This window comes from Urocitellus parryii, chromosome 2 (assembly GCF_045843805.1).
Source record: "Urocitellus parryii isolate mUroPar1 chromosome 2, mUroPar1.hap1, whole genome shotgun sequence".
Taxonomy (NCBI): Eukaryota; Metazoa; Chordata; class Mammalia; order Rodentia; family Sciuridae; genus Urocitellus; species Urocitellus parryii.
Window position 1 is genome coordinate 176371222 of NC_135532.1, and position 20922 is coordinate 176392143.

The 20922-nt window shown below is 34.4% G+C and overlaps 1 protein-coding gene across 3 annotated transcripts in view; it reads left to right on the plus strand.

The window, feature by feature from the left end:
• Atp13a3 (ATPase 13A3) overlaps positions 1–20922 on the plus strand; it is a 76327-nt gene that overhangs the window by 49929 nt on the left and 5476 nt on the right. For 2 of the 3 annotated variants that reach the window (XM_026400279.2, XM_077795369.1), the window contains 12 exons: positions 48–223; positions 535–657; positions 735–814; positions 1607–1649; positions 1740–1849; positions 2135–2231; positions 3173–3245; positions 5315–5492; positions 7242–7429; positions 11738–11826; positions 14855–14935; positions 16365–16454. In XM_026400279.2, coding sequence (XP_026256064.1) covers positions 48–223; positions 535–657; positions 735–814; positions 1607–1649; positions 1740–1849; positions 2135–2231; positions 3173–3245; positions 5315–5492; positions 7242–7429; positions 11738–11826; positions 14855–14935; positions 16365–16454 — 1328 coding nt within the window. The remainder of the gene's footprint in view (positions 1–47; positions 224–534; positions 658–734; positions 815–1606; positions 1650–1739; positions 1850–2134; positions 2232–3172; positions 3246–5314; positions 5493–7241; positions 7430–11737; positions 11827–14854; positions 14936–16364; positions 16455–20922) is intronic. The other variant, XM_026400280.2, reaches the window with a different exon arrangement.

Genomic DNA, 20922 nt, shown 5'->3' on the forward strand with positions numbered 1-20922 from the left:
ATGTTGTAATTTTAATCTTAATACATTGAAAATATTTTGAAAAATAGGTGACAACATGTTGACTGCTGTCTCTGTGGCCAGAGACTGTGGAATGATTCTACCTCAAGATAAAGTTATTATTGCTGAAGCATTACCTCCAAAGGATGGGAAAGTTGCCAAGATAAATTGGCATTATGCGGACTCACTAACACAGTGCGGTAATTCATCAGCAATTGACTCTGAGGTAATGTCAAAATTCTCTTTTGAAAACTTGCTTATTTGAATTTAGTCTGGAAAAAGAAAAATGGTGTATTAAAACAAAACAGAACAACAACAACAAACAAAATCTAAATGAAAACAGAAACCTCAACTAACTTCCCAAAGATTCATTAGGACTGAGGAATCTCATTTTTCTTTTCTTTGAGTAAATGTTAAAGTTTTAGTGTCTTATATGAAATATATGGAATAATTTAGTTTTGGAGGAATTACATTTAACATAAGATTATGTTATTTGGTTTGGCTGTCTAAGTATTGTTCTGGATGTTTCATATACAGGCTATTCCAATTAAGTTGGTTCATGATAGCTTAGAAGATCTTCAATTGACTCGTTATCATTTTGCAATGAATGGAAAATCATTTTCAGTGATATTGGAGCATTTTCAAGACCTTGTTCCTAAGGTAAGTGATAGAAGTTTATAGACATGTTCATGATTATATTGTGAACAATATTTTTAATAAATTTTAATTTTTTCCAGTTGATGTTGCATGGTACTGTGTTTGCACGTATGGCACCTGATCAGAAGACACAATTGGTAGAAGCATTGCAAAATGTAGAGTAAGTATTGGTGGATTTTATGTTTTGGAATTTTTAAAATGGTACTTGTGGGTTTTTGTTTTTGTTTTCAATAATGTTTATTACATAACAGGTTGAGCATTTTTAATTCAAAACTGAAATGCTTTTTGAGGGTTTAGTAAAATTTGGAACATCTCAGATTTTGTGTTTTCAGATGAGGAATGCTCAACTGTTAAAATAATCTAAGCAGATATGCCAAAATCTGAAAAACCTTGAAATCTGAAACACTTCTTATCCCAAGCATTTCAGATAAGGTATATTCAACCTTTGTATGTGTATGTACTTACATGCAAATAAATAAATGTCACCTGTAATACAGGTGGTAAGAACTTTTAAGTGCCTCTTTTAAAGAAAGACTCATGCTCATTTGTTTCACTAAAAGTATAGTATCTACCCTTCCTCTCTGGGTAATATCTAGGTAGAGTTCATTCATTCATTCAGGTGCTCTATCTTTTTAATTTTAGTGAACAATTGTTTCAATTTTTTAAGGAAAAATGGTAGCCTATATAGAATATATAGGTACAAGTATTTTGCTCTAAAGATGAGCAAATTGAGATACCAGCCCATTTTATGACAAACAAATCTGTATCCCAGGTCCTTTCACTTTCAGGCCAATTCTACTGGCAAAGCATTGTGCCTATGTTAACTGTAATGAAAAGATTCATTAGTTTCATCCCAGAAATCTCTTAGTCTGTTAGCTTTTCATAATTCTGTATTAGAGAAATCTTATTAAGTTAAACACTCTTAAAATCATAAAATTGTTTTCTTTCTTAGTTACTTTGTTGGGATGTGTGGTGATGGTGCAAATGATTGTGGTGTAAGTATAGATTTTCTGATTTACTTTTGTAGTTCTTGCTGTAGCCTAAATTACATTCATAAAACTTACCAATTTTCTTAAAACCATTAGGCTTTGAAGAGGGCACATGGAGGCATTTCCTTATCAGAGCTTGAGGCTTCGGTGGCATCTCCGTTTACCTCTAAAACGCCTAGTATTTCCTGTGTGCCAAACCTTATAAGGTAATAAAAACCGAAAAATTTTTTTATTTTGTACTACTGATAAAAAAGGGCAGATTATGATTAAAAGTAATGCCAATTTTTTAAAAAATAGCACATTTGATCTGTAATTTATTAGTTAACAGATTGCTATTACTCATTTGTTTCAATTCTCCTTTCGATTAGGTTTTTTGGTAGACAGGTGCTTTGTTGTAGCTGTCAAATGTTGTTCATCTGTCAAGATACAGTTGTGTTTTGGAGGAGGAGCTTAAAATGCACTTATTTACATGCTGACATTTCTCTTCACAGGGAAGGCCGTGCTGCTTTAATGACTTCCTTCTGTGTGTTTAAATTTATGGCATTGTACAGCATCATACAGTACTTCAGTGTAACTCTCCTGTATTCTGTGAGTACTAACAGTGTGCACAGAGTTGGGGCTTTATGTTAAGACACTTTATGATATTAGCTATTAATGCAGATTGGACAGCTTTGTTTCACTCTTCAAAATGTAATTCCATGGCATATTTTTATATGTTCACAGGAAAGGCCAGAGTAAGGAAAGATGTTTTAGCAATAGTTTGCAGAGGCCAGGCACAGTGGCGCATGCCTGTAACTCCAGCTGGTTGGGATGCTGAGACAGAAAGATCTAGAGTTCAAAGCTAGCTTCAGCAGCAGTGAGGTGCTAAGCGACTCAGTGAGACCCTGTCTCTAAATAAATAAAATACAAAATAGGACTGGGGATATGACTCAGTGGTTGAGTGCCCCTGAGTTCAATCCCCAGTACTCCCTCCCCAGCCACTGCCGCCACACACAAACACACACACACACACAAAAGTTTGTAGATCTGTGCATTTGCAGAAAAGAGAGTAAACAGTGATGTCCATAGGTATCAGAGTTTATAATTGAAGTGATTTTAGTGTAGATTTTTCTCCTAATGAATGTTGATATCCCAAGGAATTAGTGTGAGCTATCCCCTTTAAACCATTTGTAGAAAGTCTCATAAAAGATGGTGTTGCATATTAAGAAAGTTTCAAGATACTAATTTCCAAGTATATTGAATAATTTAAAGTTTGCTTTTTGCACCCCCAACCCTCCACCCACAAAAAAAACCCAAAAAACTTTTAAGGTTTTTACTGAAATAATTTTAAGAGATGCCTTTTATAGTAATATCTTAAATCAGATTTTTATAAATGTGTTAATATGGATTAACTTCAAGGCAAATATATTTGAGTTTTTAAGCAGGTCCTTTTGAAGTTGTCATAATGGGGGAAAATAATCTATGACTTGGGAACAATGCTGTAAAAGTACTTCTTGGAAAGTAACTATGTTTTAAAATTACTTCTATAGATCTTAAGTAACCTAGGAGACTTCCAGTTTCTCTTCATTGATCTGGCAATCATTTTGGTAGTGGTATTTACAAGTGAGTATCTTGCTTTGTTACTGGTTTCAAAGTATTATGAAATTCTGATGTGATTTATTAATCTTTGATAAATTTACATCAGCAACTGTAACATAGTTCATCTCTCCCCAGAATCTCTGTAAATGTGCTCTTTTATTGCTAATTGTTTATATCTTGTCTCATTTGTTTTATTGTTCTCCCATTTTTCCCCCCCGAAATATTTGTAAGTTTTGAGTCATCATGCTTGCCCCTTTGCCACTGAACGTTTTAGTGATTCTTTCCTTTTTGTTTGTTTTTTATTTTACTTATTCATTTTTTCATATATGACAGCGGGATGCATTACAATTCTTATTACACATATAGAGCACAATTTTTCATATCTCTGGTTGTATTTAGTGATTATTTTCCAAAAGTGGGTATAGTTACAAAGATCAGAAATTTAACATTGATAGTAACAGTACCTAGTCCAAACTCCACATTTAGTTTTGTCACTTGTTCCTGTAATTTCCTTTATACTTATTTTCTCACTTAGAACCCAGATATAATCCAGGCCCCCAAATTTCATTTAGTTATTACATCTTTTTAATCTTTTTTTTTTTTTATATTCCGGAATAGTCCCTCAGTTTTTGTTTTTTTTTTTTTTACATTTATGAATATGCGTTTGTCTGATTTATGCTCTTTAGATGCAAGCTATAAAGTTTTGGAGGGAATGTAAGAAGTGATGCTATGTCCTAAATGCATCACATAAGGAGACACAAGGTATTAGTATGTTATAGTATGGGTGATGCAAACATCCAAATAAATAATGGTGATAATGGAGTATGGCCCATTGAATCAAATAAAAATTCACAGTTCCATCTATGCTATAAGCAAATAAATATTTGGGAGATAAGAGAAAGCTCTTGTTTAAGGAAAATGCTAATAGAAGAAATGTTTGACTTGGACCATAGTGAGACCCTGTTCTTATTGATATTTTAAGCAGATAGCTCATTATGGGGAGCTTTCTGTGCACTGTAGGATGTATAATAGAATCTTTGTTCCTCTTTCCATTTCCTGCTAGTAACCCTTTCCAAGTATGCCAACCAGAATATCTCCAGGCATTACCAGATCTTCACTGGAGGTGTAAATCATCTTTGATTGAGAACTACCAAGTTAGACTAAAGACTTTAGTAGATGATAAAACTAGCGAATGAAAGAGGATCAGGACTTTGACAGTCTCAATATAACTTTTCACAAGTTATTGATTAAAAAAAGAAAAATAGGTGGACTCCACCTTAATAGGTTTTCAAAGCCTCTTTAAATGTTACTTTTAGGTTTATATATTTTTTTAAACCTTTATGGTTTTTTTTGTTTGGCAGTACTAGGGTTTGAATGCAGGAGGACTATGTGAGCTATATACTTGGCCCTTTAATTTTGAAATTTTGAGACAGGGTCTCAAGTTGCCCTACTGGACTTGAATTTTGCCATCCTATTCCCTCAGTCTGCAGAGTTGCTGGGATTACAGGCACTTGTCACCGCATCTTTGTTAATTTTTCTCCAAAGTAGTTGTAGTTTTGCAATTGAGTATTCAGAAAATAATGAACTCTTTCTTAGTTACATAAAGGTGGTGATTAATTTTATAATTTTTGTACTTTTAGGTGTTTTTTTTTTTAAACTAGTGTTTTTTTCTGAATTTCAGTAGAAATATAAAAACTGCTCCTCAAGCATTTTTGCAAAACCTAGATTGTTTGAGAGATTATTTAAATATGTATAATATCTGGCTTGGTGTTTGGAAATTTTTCTTATTAAAGAAATTTAGACCAAAACAAATTTAAATGTTTCCAAATGAAAACATGCATGGTGATATATGCCTGCAATCCCAGTGACTCTGGAGGCTGAGGCAGGAGGATCACAAGTTCAAGGCCATCCTCTGCAGCTTTTGGAGACCCTCTCTCAAACTGAAGAATAAAAAAGGGCTGGGGATGTAGCTCAGTGGTGAAGCACTTCTGGTTCAATTACCAGTACCAAAATAAAATTTCCAGATGTTTTTTATTATATCTTTTATTGTGACTAATTGAGATACAAACCTCTTCTCTTTCTTTTCAATATAGTGAGTTTAAATTCTGCCTGGAAGGAACTTGTGGCACAAAGACCACCTTCAGGCCTTATATCTGGGGCCCTACTCTTCTCTGTTTTATCTCAGATAATCATCTGCATTGGATTTCAATCTCTGGGGTTTTTTTGGGTTAAGCAGCAGCCTTGGTATGAAGTATGGCATCCATATTCAGAGTAAGTTGGTTACTTCCTGTTACTTCTTTGTAATATGTGCAATATGTGTGCATATAAAAATGAGTCCAGAAATGTATATATAAAAGTTTTCTTGTGGCTTGATTCAAACATGTAATTTGGCCTATATTTGCCTTCTTGTCACAGTAACTCTGTAGCGATGTGTCTTAGTCTCCTTTTTGTTGCTAATAACACAGTACCACAGACTTAAGTTGTAAAGAAAAGAGATTTTTGGGTATGGTTTTGATCCAGGTTCGAGGAGCTATATCTGGTGATGGGTCCTTGCTAGTAATATCCCTAGGCAGTGTGGGATATCACATGATAAAATACAAAGAGCTCAAGAGAGACATAGCCAAACTGACTTTTCTAACAGGCCACTCTCAATAGCCCATTGATTCATTAATCACATAGTGGATTAATCTATTCATAGGGTCCTAATCACTTCTTGAAGTTCCTAATATCTCATAATGGGGATTAAATTTCAGCATGAGCTTTGAGGGGACAAGCCATATTCAAACCATAACAGTATATTCAGGCAAAATCCTGAGATCTTAGATAAAAATGTTACTTAATTTGCTACTTAGCTTTTGAGTTTCTTATCTATACAGTGAAAAAGTTGAAATTGATCTCTAGTGTTTCTTCTAAAACCGGAATGTTTGAGCTTCTAACTTTTATAAACTTGGTTTAGGAAGTGGCATTTTAGAACATTCTTAAAAAATGATATTAGGTATTTCTATTTATTTTTTGGAGTACTCTACATTTCACAAATTATGAAAACATTATTTTTTTCATTACACATGGTTAACTATCAGATTAAATTTTTGGATGTAAATATTTTTTAGTTTCCTTGAATAAGGGAGATTGTCATTAAAAAAATCAGAAACATTTAAAAATTTAATTTTTTTATATGTCCATACTAACACTGTCCACTGTTGAATCATCTTGAGACTCTCTCCAGAATTAATTTGTAAACTTGATTAATATTTTGTTACCACTTACCTGTGTACATTTAGGTAATGTTTTAATCATGGGTCGAGACTTCTGATAGTTATTTCGTGCATGCCTGATAGTGCTGCCCACCTGGAAATAGAATTGAGAGTGAGCTATCATTAGAGAATATTGAAGGCCCCCAGTTTTTGTTAGCCACTTATAAAGTCTTCTTAGTTCAGTCCTCACAGTAATTCTCATAGAACAGGCAGTAACCACAGGTGAGGCTGTTGACTCCCAGATTGCTAAATAATGGCAGAACCAACTTGGCACGGTGGCGCACACCTATAATCCCAGTGGCTCTAGATGTGGAAGCAGGAGGATCAAGAGTTGAAAGTCAGCCTCAGCAAAAAGTGAGGTGCCAAGCAACTCAGACTGTGTCTCTAAATAAAATACAAAATAGGGCTGGGGACATGGCTTTGTGGTTGGGTACCCCTGAGTTCAATCCCTGGTACCTCACCCCGAGAAAAAAAGGGCAGAACTAAAGTCAAGTCCTTGTTGTTTATTGAACATTTTTTCAAATTTGATATCAAATTTTTAACTCATTGTAATGTCTGGCTACTGAGAAAACCCTCATTAAATTCCTCATTATTGTACTACCAGTTGTGTATCTTACATTGATATAGTTGCACCTTTTGCTATAAACAAAACCTTATTTCTATTTGTTATGGTAATAATTCGAGGCATCTAGGGTAAAATTTATTTCTTTGTGGGAAATGGGTGTTGTGTTTACTAACACAGATTTTTTTGTGTGTGTGTTTCTAGTGCTTGTAATACAACAAGAAACCCACATTGGAATTCTTCACACATGTATAATGAAACTGAACCTGATTCACACAATATACAAAATTATGAAAATACCACGGTGTTTTTTATCTCCAGTTTTCAGTACCTCATAGTAGCAATTGCCTTTTCAAAAGGAAAACCTTTCAGGCAACCTTGCTACAAGAATTGTAAGTTTGACTTTTATTGTGATTTCCACCCTGCGCCTCTCCTTTAAAAATACTGGTGAAGAGTTTTTATTGTCTTCCCCAAAGTTAAAGTAGATCACAGATGGAAAGAACTTAATGATTTAAATGCTTACTGTCTTATTTTACTTTCATGAGAGTTGCCACCCTAAATTTAAAATTAAATCCACCAATATTAAATATTTCTGGTATTCATGTTCTGTTACCTTTCACTCTTTTATTTCGGCAACCCATTACAGAGGGAGTTAGGATTGCAAGGAGGATCAGATGTCCTCAAGGGAGACAGTGGGTGTTATACTTCCTTCTGGGTAGTCTGCGAAGCACCAACTAACTTTTTATTTTCTCTGACACTGGTATGGCCAGTGTTCACCTCTAGAATTCTTCATTTCTGTCACCTTTACATACTGCTGCAGAAGGGGTCATTACAATGAAGGTTTGTGCCTGTTTGGACTTATCTGCCTGTGGCAATAGCCCATACAATTTTAAATGATCAAAGTTAGTATTAATGGACAAAATCACTAATTACGTAATTGAAGTCTTTAAAAATTGAGAACATATTATTAATGTATGGAACAATATTTAGACTTTTCAGTATGTTGGAGTGAATAATATGCTTTATTTATTTATTTTTTGCTATAGTTGTGAAGAGACATCAGTGTTATACTTGGCAAAATGCCAGCTCATAGATTTTCGAATGTCATGGGAATAATAACTATCAGAATCTCTTCTGTTAGAGTTGACAAAGCATTTTCACATATATTATCTTATTTATTTATTACTTCCACCCTGTGTGGTTTGTTGGGCAAGTTTATTTTGGAAGGGTAAGATTGAAATTTGTTTTTATGGGTGACTTTTCTTTTTGGAACTGATGTTTCTTATTTAACAAGTAACTATATTATTATATTATTGTATTTGTTATGTATATTACTAGTAACTATGTTACTGAGAACCGTATAAAAGCCATATCAAAGAAAGACTTATCACTATTTCTAACAGGACTTTATAACTAAAGATAATTTGTTATTATAAGAAGATCTTAATATCAAAGCTGATATACGTATCTTACTTTTAGTTCAATATTTTTAAATTTCAAGGAAATATTAAGCATGTTCAAAGGCAGCTGTAAACATCTACAAAACAACAATGCCTTTTTTCCCTTTAATATGAAGAAAACTGATACTCAGACTACTTTGTAAGTAAGGTGGCCCTATCAGGAATATTAATTGTAGGAATCTAAATAAATGTACTCTATCCACACATCTTTTATTGGGAAAAGAGCTAGAGGTGAATATTAGTCATTTTCCCCCTCCCTCCCTTCCTCTCCCTCTCCCCATCTCCCCCACCCCACTCCTGTGTCACTCCCCACCCTTTACAGTGCAACCCAGGGCCTTGGGTGCCCAACCACTGAGCTGCAGAGCCATAACTCCAGTCCCAAGTTGCCTATTTTTAAAATGTGTCTTTTATGTGACTTGGAAAAGTTCAAAGGAGTTTTGTACTCCTGTATAATTTCAAATTGCAAAGATAATACTTTATTATTGACCATTGGACTAATTTTGAAGAGTATTAAAAATTCAATTTTAGGAAATATAATCACAAAACCATTGTCCTTACTATAGGAAGCTGTGCACTTCTGACAATGAATAAGGATAACTACATCCTAGTATAAAAAATGGTGTCTGGAAGATACAAATGGAACTGTACAGTGTACTGTATATTTTTGTTAATTTTCACCTAGCCTATTTGTCATTGAAGTGCATTGTTATTGGAGTTCATTGTAACAATTCTTTGCTAGGATATGTTGGTTCTTGTTCTTTTTATATCTAGGTATTATAATACATTACATTTATTTTGAAATTTTTTAAAAAATTAATCTCCATCTTAGGTGTTTAAGGCATTCTTTCCTAAACTCTTAATCCTTTTCTGTTTCAGTTTCATTTTAGATAAAATTTAATTTCAGCCTGTAGTTGAAATTTGTTTTCAATTTTAGCTTATGCAGTTACATTTTTCTAGTATGTTTGCCTATGCTTTTATTGCAACAGTTACAGTTATATACACTTAATTCTTCTACTCCAAGGAGGTGTAATTTCTGAGGACTCAGCTAGTTTCTTGCTTGGTCTTTATAGTTTACTGCTTGTCAAATTCAGTCCCTTTCTCTATCGTAAAGATGTTTTTACTAAAATGCTAATTTCTCTCCTGTTCAGGGCTTATGTATTGTTTTCCTGTTCATTTGACAATGTCTTAATTGGTGGGAACAGTTCAAATACCTTATATGCTCTACAGAATAAGGTGGTTTTTCAAAGACAAGTAACTGAGTAAAGGAAGAGAGGATAGCAATAAAAAGACTTGATGTCTGGTTATAGGTGAGAAGGTCCAAGTTATTGTTTGAAGAAGGAATGGGAAAGAATAAAAGGTAGAAAGGTATATATCAGGGTTCAATATTATATGTTTATTTTTATAAAACTGCCAACAATCCGCCTCTCCTATTACATAATAGCTTTTTAAAGCAGTGCCTCTTCTTTTCTCTAGGCTAAACAAAAATAGACTCAATTATTTATTTTCCCCTTCATATAGAAGGCTTGGCAGATTTTTAGGAGCAGAATCAAGGACTGGCTCTAGGAGTAGAGAGGAATTTTTGAGAAGCACTCTTTAGGTAGATGTAAAGAATTTCTAAGGCTGAGTAATTTTCTCTTTCCAATTAACACTCATGTGTCAGGAGTCAGATGAGAGATCTAGTTTTTCTATTGTTTTCAAAATGCAGTAAATTTGAAAAATATTTGGTATGGGTCATTCTTTATTTGAAACTCTCTCCAAGTTTTTCTGGCATTTGTTTTCTTATCATGTCTTTCAGTTCTTTTCTCATTTTATCCTTTTTTGTTTGTATTTCCAACCCACACTTTCAAAATACTTTCATCGACCGTACAAGCTTCAATGACTAACTTACATATTACTTTAGTTTCCGCATTTTTGGAATGGAACATGACATGTCCTGATTGCAATTTCGTAGAATTTTTAAAAAATTAAAATTCTAGAAAAAGTGCTTTTTATCCAGCACAGGTCCCCAATTTTTAAGATATCTCATAGTACAATACTTTCCCTCTTTGGCATGACTGTCAGTATAACTTTTAGCCAAAGCTGTTAGATATCTACTGTATGTATCACACACATGCTCACAGAGTGTAGTTTCTGTACAACAGTTTCTATAGAACAATAAGAATTGACCTGTGGATTTAAACTGACATCAACAAAGTTGTATTCACAGATTACTCCTACATTTAAAAATAGCATTGAGAGCCTTCATTTACTGTCACTAAGAAGGACACTAACTTCTTTAACCCTATCTGAAGGCTTTGTGATAAGGTCTTGGTAATATGTGGCCGTAGTTAAAATTTGATATTGAAGTTGACTTCAAATAGCAACTTGTAAATAAAATGCAGATCAAAGAAAAAGGAGGGAAAATGTTTGTGGTTGCAAATACAATTGGGACATTTCTGAGCCTTTCATGGCTATACAGGGGATGTATATGTGCATATATATGTATGTATACACACACACACAAATATGTATGCACATGCTGAACAAAATGACTGTGCATATGTGTATGTTTTATTTTTGAGTTAAGAAATGGACATCAAGTATTACTGGAGGTCTTTGCCATTCCTAGCTTCCATAGTAAAGCCATAAGGTTGCCCTCATTTAAAAAACAGTAGATCAACTCATTCTCACCTTTTTGGCTAACACCTTCTGAAGGAATTTTTCATGAGTAAGTTAATGAAAATGGGGTTCACTTGCCAGAGATATATACAAATTCAACTTAGAATGCCTTTATTTAGGATTGTGGCATACCTAATACTGAAAATGTCATTCATCATTTTTAAAATCAGTAGTTGTCATTGAATACTAGTTTTAAATGATAATCTTGTTTTGCCATACATTGACTGGTCTCTCATTTGTAAATTACGTTTTTTTTTTTTTTTTTGAATATTGTTTAGCTATCTCTCTGGAAGACATAAATGTTAGTAATCTGAATTTTATTCTTAAAGTATTGATTATTTTCTGAAATATCATTAAAGTTTAATTTAATGGCTTTAAAATATGTATATCTCATCACATACATGAATTTATTGGGGACCTAGAACAATCTCTCCCATTGTAGGAAATAACAGCAGCACATGCTTTATATATTTCATCAGCTAAAGGAGAAGTATTCAAATGAATTTAGAAATGACAGTATACCACTGTTGGATCCCTTTTTATTTAAATGAACTTCCTAATTTCTTTTACTTTCTTTTCCAGATCTTTTTGTTGTATCTGTGATTATTTTGTATGTTTTCATATTATTCATCATGTTGCATCCAGTTGCCTCTATTGACCAGGTTCTTCAGGTAAGGTTTAAGCACATCATTTATGACTAGTCTCATGGTTGATAGTAATTGAAAGTGACACTGAAATATTACATGAGATCTAAATGACTAAATGAAACTTTTGGATGTTTGATGGAAGGGCTTAAGATCTGTCCCCCTCCTTTGCTTTTTTATGTTACTAAAAAAGAGACTAAACTGCGTCCATTTCATTTTTCCAAGATCTCTTCTTTTCCTTTTTTCTAAAATAGAGTAACCTAAAGACACTGTGAAACAAATACAGAACATAACTGAAATAACAGCTTTTATTGACTATACATGTTCAGTCTGTTTCTGGTTCCATTCCCTTTGTCAAGCAAGTGTTCCTTGAACTTTAAAGACATTTTAAAAAGCCTTGATCCCAATATGTCCTTACTTTTTCATCCTTGATACTATTTCTTGAGTGATCTACATGTGTTCTCTCTTGTTTGCTTGCTGGTCATTTAGTTCTTTCTTTTAATTAAAATTATGAATGATGACATGAAAATTATCTTTATAGAAAAGAAAATACACATATTTAAGATGTAAAGCATCATAAAAAGTTAGTAATAAATTAAAACCACCATTCAGCCTAAAAATAGGTAACATCACCAATCAAAGGTGTTTGTGTATCTTTCTTCAAATACCGTGAGGGAACCTGTATTCTACTTTTTTCTCCTTATTCTGTTTTTTTTTTTTTTTGTATTTACTATATATGTATGAGGTCATAAAAAAACAACTTTACTTGCTTTCAACTTTATGAAAATATTTTGCTCTTTGTATTTTTGTGACTTTTCATCATAAATACTGTTTCTAAGATTGTCCCTATTTATAAGTTTATTTTATTTTCACTATATACTGTTCCATTGTAGGGTACTGTAATTGACTTTTCCATTCTTTATAGGCAAATAGTTGTTGTTTTAGTCTTTTCTTATATTAACAGTACTGCTATGTCTCTTATTGTGTTAGGGTAAGTAATGATGTACCAAAGAGCTGGTACAAGCAACAAGGGAATGGTACAGTACTGTAGAGAATTCAAGACAGTAATAAAACCCACCAAAAGTCCATCTGCTTTTAAATCTTACCATGTACTGTTGATTCCAAACAGTATCAGTGATATATACTTTTTCTACTGCTACGTATCCTATTCCTACAGTGTCACTAGAGATAAAGAGTTTCTCTGGTGAATTCTGGTATAATTTTGAGTTCCTACTCTTCCACCTTCTAACGTATGCTAAGTTGCTTTCCAAAATGATTAGATCAATTTATACCTTCATACTGTATGAAATCCTGTTGTTCACACCATTGCCAACTAATCTGTCTTCCACCCCTGCCAGTCTACAGAATTTTCCCTTACCAAGGTTATTAACAGCCTTCTTACTGATGAAGTCTAATGGACTTGTGTCCTTAACATTTTCCCTCCGCTGTCACTGACCTCCCCAGCAGTGTTGACCTATGTACCCATGTCATTATTCTTGAGCCATTTGCCCCTTGGATTTTGTGATACTGTGTTCCCTTCAAGCCCTTTCATGCCTCTGTGACTCCTTTTTCTGAGTTTCCATTTTGGTTCTACTCCCTCCATTTATTCCTTAAACATTAATGGTCTTCACCTGTGTGATCTTATGCTTCTTTCCACTCCAAATTCTCTTAATCTCACTTATAGTCATAGCTTTACCCACAGTTGCCATCCATATGTTATAGACTCCCTGTTTTTGTTTTTGTTTTTGTTTTGAGATTAGACCCAGGTGTGCTCTGCCACTGAGTCACATCTTCCAGGCCTTTTTACTTTTTATCTGAGGCAGTTTTTTTATTTTGAGGCAGGGTCTTGCTAAGTTGCTGAGCTAGCCTTTAGCCTGAGATTCCCTTGCCTCAGCCTCCTGAATTGCTGGGACTACAGGTGTCCTCCACCACACCTGGCAAGACTTCCTACCTTTATACCCCAAGGTTATCCCTCATTATTGAACTTTAGACATAGCCATTTATATATCGATTATTACTTACATGCTTCAACCAACAGTTCCCCAAATACAGCATTTTTTAAACTAAGCTTACTATGTTCTTCTCCTTCCACGCTGCTTCTTCCCTTTTTCTTGATATCACCATTTATCCAAGTTGGAAGTAAGTTTGTGTGTATCTGTCTGTCTGTACTTGTCTTTGGCAATTGTTAGTTTCAGTTTCCTTATTCTGAATGTAGTTCTGTCTTTACTCCAATCCCATTTGCCACCCCTCTAGTTGGAGCTCTAATTGTCTCTTACCTGGGTCACTTTATCAGTCTCCTCACCTCAGGACCTTCTTAATGGAGCAATATTTCTCTAAGTGTATTGGATCATGTCACTTAGCATATAGCATAATATCTTTGGTATTCAGTAATATAATTTTGTTGACTAAAAGGTAGATGCATTAGAAGGATTTTTTTTGCTTTTATTTTTTAGACCTTAGAAATTAATAAGGTTTTAGTCTGGTTCAATAGTGTGCATTTGTATTCCCAGTTACTCAGGAGGTTCAGCAAGAGGATCACTTCAGTCTAGGAGTCAAGAGCAGCCTGAGCAATATAGCAACACACACACTCTGTCCCCTGTAAAAGGAAACCAGAAATAGAAATGAATTGTATTTTAAAGTGAGAACTTTATTTATTGTATTTCTTAAATTGATCTGTAGCGTTCTTTTATGAGTTTTCTTTACAGTAATGTGAGATTTGACCATTATTTCAATATTAGATTAGTGTCTGCCTCAATGTTAGAAGACAGGTTTTTATTTTTAAAAATAATGACTTGTTAGAAATTTGTCATCTGGGCTTTCTAGTCTGAGTGAATAGGATTTGATGCCAAGTTCATCCACTTGGTATTATTTTTAACTTTGAATTACTTAAAATATTATCATCTAAAAAGATACAATAAAAACTTTGTGCCATTGTTGAGGGTTAAGTGTATAATGTGTTTGTAGGTGTTTGGTACGTAATAGAAATTAAGTAAATGCAGAAATTATGATATAATGTCAACTAGGTAAAACAACTTTAAAATTTTTTGTCTTACAGATAGTGTGTGTACCATATCAGTGGCGTATAACTATGCTCATCATTGTTCTTGTCAATGCCCTTGTGTCTATCATGGTGGAGGTAAGCACTTCAGATAGTCAAATGGCAATCTTGTTGTTTTGCATTCTTGGGTGATTAAATGGTGAATGGGTGAAAGAGTACAGGTAACATTATAGAAGCCCACAGTCGTGAGTTTCATTTTAGGCAAACTAATTTAGCCTTCTTTTTTTTCCCTGACTTTTTCCTTGAAAAATATGATAATAATATTAAGAGGTTTGACTTAGCTGCACTCTTACAGATAGTGCATGAGACACTATAAAGAGTGAGGTAGCAAAACTGAATGTTGAGAAACGTTTGGTGGCCAGGCAGCCCTTGAACTGTCCAGTGGCCATGGAATCAGAGTGGGCATAAAGTATTTTGTGTTTTATGATGTAAAGTAGAATGCCTAATTTAAGGATTTAAGTCGGTGGGGAGGTTCTTTGGAAAACATAGTGACTATTATGCTGAGTTTATTGAAAGTATAAAATAATGACCATTGTGGACTTAACTAATTTTGCCATTGGTTACTGGCACTTCCTCCTTGATATTTACTTTTAAGCGACCTTTAGAAGTCTTAAGTACTCTCTGATGCATTGTATGTATTTTATTTCCTATTATGATTGCCTTTAGGTCAGCATCTCTAAAAGGAATTAGCAAGTTCTCACTTGCTGCTTATTAATCAACTTTGCTCTGCCCTCAGAACTATGATCAGAATTCACTTGTACCATAGCAATATAAGAAACAGAAGAGGGAAATAAAGTTGTGATCGTTAAGTTTAAGGAATAGGCTTTTGAATGAAAATTAAGATAATTTGTGGGGAAATGTGTGTTTTAGAGATCATAGTTCTAGACTTAGAAATTATGCTCAACTTCAGTCATTACACCAAAAGAAGAGTTGGTTTAGAATTTGAGATATGATTTGTAGAATAGATATTCTGGTAAATCTTTTTAGCCTGCCTGGTGGAATGCATTTTTCCACTGAGGATGCTAGAAAGCACATTTAAGAGAGAGTATCCAAAAATGTACCTTTGTCTGTAGTATATAATTTCATTTTTTTCACTCATTTATTATTATTAATGTCTAATATTTTTTGTGTTGGATGCTAGTGAAATCATACTTGTGTATAGGTATAGACTATAATAGTAGATATTCAGTAAAAATGCATTGTTAAGAAAAAGGCTTCAAATTAATAAGCATTGTTTTAATATGGATAAGCACTGAGGAGTTACATAAAAACCACTCTTTGTGGAGAATTTGTAAGTTCCATTTTATTAAGAATTTTATGGTTTGTATATGTTACAGAAGTCCTGTTATTCTTTATCCTTTTGTAGTATTAACTAAAGTTTGCTATATGAAAACCAAATCATGTTTTTACTAATGATGCAGCATTGTGTGAATGTTTTTTAAATGTGCATGTTAAAAAAGAATGACTTAGTCATTTTTAATTCTTGACTCACTGGAATATCTCTCAGAGCTTCTTCCTTGACATGGTCCTTTGGAAAGTTGTGTTCAATCGAGACAGACAAGGAGAATATCGCTTCACCACCACACAGCCACCACAGGTTGGAAATCAGCAGTTACTATCAATTCTTCACGTATATCTTGGCTCTTCCAGTGTATACTCTGTGTTCTCAAGGGTATTCTGTGTGTATTGCTTCAGTCTTTTCCCCTTGCCTGGCATTTCATTTTGTTTCTCTCTCCTCTCTCATTTTACTTATATAGAATAATGAGTTACATTGTGGCATTTTTCATACATGCAAATAACACTTGGGTCATATTCCCATCATCCCAGTTCAACATTTTAGGAAAAACATGATTCTTTTCTTTCTGCGTCTGACTTGTTTCACTTAACATTAAGATCTCCAGTTGCATCCATTTTCCTGCAAATGTTGTGATTCCATTCTTCTCTGTGGCTGAATGATACTCCATTGCATGTGTGTGCATGTATGTATATATATATGTACATATATACATACACATACATATATGAAATATGTAATCAGTGGAATATTATACATGTCACGTGTGCATACACACATGTATCACATTTTCTTTGTCCATTCATTTGTCATTGATAGGAACCTCTGCCATTTTTATAACTTAGATATTGTAAATTGTTGGACATTTCAGAAAACTAATGGCAAACATTTGTTATAGGCTTTTCAGGGCTTTAGAGATATCTTTAGTTTCTTTCATTCCAATCCTAATCTTCTGTGTGTAAAGGTCTTGTCCTCAGAGATATGAGTTAATTTTTCCATTTTTGTCTATGCTTTATGATTATATGAATCCCATTTGAAGCTAAAAGAGATTCATGTATACAAAGTTTTTTTTGCGGGGGCAGGTACCAGGGATTGAACTCAGGGGTACTCGCCCACTGAGCCACACCCCGAGCCCTATTTTTATATTTTATTTAGAGACAGGGTCTCACTGAGTTGCTTAGTGCCTCACTTTTGCTGAGGCTGGCTTTGAACTTGCAAGCCTCCTACTCAGCCTCCAAAGCCACTGGGATTATAGGTGCGTACCACCATATCTGGCTACAAAGGTTTGAAATAGTAATGGTTTCTACTTGGATCAGAGTCCAAAGGCCAAATTTTTAAGGGATTATTTCTGATATCTTATTAATGCCTTAATTTTGGCTGGCTTTTTGGCTTTCCCCAACATATGTGCCTCATCATTTAGAAAATGTGTTCATTTTTATGCAAGCCATGGTAGGGCTTATTTCCTAGTGTCAAAACGTTAAAAGTATAGTTCTTGATAGAAAACACAGATTAGACTTACTTTTCAAACTGCCATTCATTGAATGAAAGCTTTGTGAGCCAACCTTTCGAGTATAGAGAACTTGAAAGTATAAAATGTCACCCCTGTTATCTTGGGTAGTGTACTTTACAAATGTGAGTTGTATCTTCACTCATCCTTGAGCCACAGGGAAGTTTGCAGAGCTCATGAGAACTCCCTTGAAGGATTCAGGGGTCTCCTGGACAAGAATTTTAGTCTTCCATTTCTAACTTTGGTTACTCACTTGTTTTTAACCGCCTTTTACTTAGGTGGCAACTTAACTTACTTAAGCTGTATTTTGGCAATTAAGGAAGCCTGATGCCCAGGTAGAGTACCACAGCATTGCTGTATAAGAGGTCCTATAGAATGCCATTTTCATTTTCTAGTGCTATATGATGAAGAGTGATGGTTCTTAAGTGATGGCATGAGTCTGTAGTTAGCATCAAAGCAGCATAATACCCATTTGTCCCTAGTAGTAGATGTGTCCAGAGCTGTACTAGGGACTCAAGTATAGGGGCTAAATCTCTGTGCCTGTATGTTCAGAGATTTAAGTTTGGCTCATATCACCAGTTCCAATGTGAAATATTTGTTGTGGCAAAACTTGGATCTAGGGAAACATTTCAGTTGTTTTCAGCTTCTCCAAAGAGATCTTTGACTATTAATGTAAACAAGAGATGCATGTTCTAAAGAAGAGTTATACTTAAAGTAAGACCCCTTATAAAATATTTGAATTGGAAATCCCTCCTTGCCTTTATTTATTTATTTGTTTGTTTGTTTATTCCTGCACACCAGGGATTGAACTAGGGGCATTTAACAACACTAAACCACATCCCTAAGCTTTTATTTATTTTATTTTTTTATTTTGAGACAGGATCTTGCTAAACTACTGAGGCTGGTTTTAAACTTGTGATCCTCCTGAGTCACAGGGATTATAGGCATGTATCACCAGTACTCAACTGCCCTCCTTATTTTTAAGAGTTTGTGTCTTATGTGAACCCTCTAAAATGCTTAGGGTACTCAAAAGTAAACAAGATTCGGCCTTTCAGTTCTGTGGTCATGATTAAGAAATTACTTTTTAAATTGGTTTTAGAAAAGAGAATTCATCTTAGCACAGAATGATATACTTTCATGTTTGGACAGTTCTGTGGGTAGTGTGGTTTCACTGTTTATATTTGTGGTCCAGCAAGAGCTAATTAGTTAATCATATTAGTTTATGGTTCTCAGGGGTGTTTGTCCCCCCTGTGGAACATTTAGCAGTGTTTGGGGACATTTTGGGTTGTTCACAGTTGAGGGAGGGAGGTTGCTACTGGCATATCAAGTGAATAGAAGCCAGGATGCTGCTTAATAAATAGCATAGTTCCCAAGACAACCCTATCTAAGATATCAGTAGAGCTGAGGTTGAAAAACCATGCCATAAGGTGAAAAGTGAAGTCAAGATGAGCATGACTAGCCACCCAAAAGACTTCTGTAAGGCTGCAATTCTTCTTATATAGTTGGGGGACCAGTGAGGTGGGTTGAAAGTTTGCAAAGTCAGAAACCACAAACTAGGCTTCAGGCCTCAGGTAGTTGAACTGGGAAGTAAAGAAACTCACCTGGAAATCTCTAGTAACTGAGTTTGAAATACCTGGTGATCTGCAAGGCTCCATATATAACACCTCCAAGATCCTCCCAGATTTATATCTAACTACATTGCATACATAAAGAAACTACAGTCAGCTTGCCAGGGTTATACATCAACGAATGGTAGAGGTTGAAACCAGGATTTCTGATTTTAAGAGGAGTGTTTTTTCAACATTTTGCCAAGCTGCCTCTAATACACCAGTTACAGAGCCGTAGAGGTGCAGACTAATCTAAGAATCAAATGACAAAATAGAGACAAACAATAGCTACTATTATTAAGTATACCTTCTCTGTGGTATACTACCGTACCTTTATGGTGAAGCATTTTGTAAACACTAATTGTTACAGCAATCTTAAAGAGACAAGAATATCTTTAGGATAGTGCCTGTCTTCCACTTTTCCCAGATGAAGAAACCGTGTCAGAACTGGAATTCAAATTCAGATTAATTTTGACCCAGGACCATCACATTTCTTTCCACAAAGCCCCCATCTATTCTTTAAAGACCAGATAAACTTAGAGGTGTTATTTTACTGGAGGCTTCCACCTTGCTCACTGATTACTCATGCAGCTAGCCTCATTTAGTTATAGAAAGTAAGATTTTTACATAGTAATTTGTTTCCTGTAGTGGTTTTTACTGATGCTCACTTGACTCTGTTGAATCAAATTGAAAACTAAATTAAGTCATTTGCAAATTATTAAATCTAACACTATTATGTAGCTACATATTTTTCCTATAATGTTATTTAGCAGTTCCAGATATTCATACTTACTTTCTTCCAGAAAAAGATTGTTTCTGTATCAGTGATTTTCAAGTAAGGATATTAATCAGAAATGCCTTAAGGTTTTACTCCTGTGTAGTCTGTTCACTTTAGAAGCATTTGTGCCTATGTCTGGCTAATAAAACTGAGGCTACTTAAAAGTAGATACAGAATTTGTCATCTTGTCATGTAATTTGATCCCACTGAGGCTAAGGACAAGTGCCTGACTTCTTTTTTTGGTGAAAAATCCAAGTGCTAACTGTAGTCTTTAAGCCACTTAGGATATTATTTGAACTTATTTAGATAGGATGCTAATTCTGATTGTCTGTTTTATATTGAAAATTGGTATAGAACATTTTTATGAAAACCACAGTACCATGAGACCATTTTCCCCCCTTCAAGCATGGCTTTATATTTTATGTGTTACTCATAAAAACATTTCCTAAAAGACTGGGAAGAGTAAACTTGAGTTCTAGAATGAACAGCTTGGGATGGTCTAAGAAGCAAGAGAATTGTAGCTACAAATCTGTGGAAAGTTCTTTATGGTTTCTCTGCCAAACCCTCTTTTTTTCTGTGAGGGGATAAATTTGGTCACTTAACATTCCTTTCAGAAATAACAAAAATCCAGCTGGGATAGCTACTGTGTTCTCCTGATTCAGGGATTTGGGTCTTGGATATTTTAGAGAGACCTAAGTGTTGATTCTGAGCTTTTGCAGTACTGTGCCTCATTGCCTTTATGTTGTACAGCACTTGCCTTCCTCCTTAACACCAGCCTCTTTCCCCTGATTGATTTCATATTCCAGCATGCCTGCAGCACCTTTTATTTTCTCTTCCAGTGTTTGAGGATGTATGTGGTCTGTTTGTGTTTGTAGACTA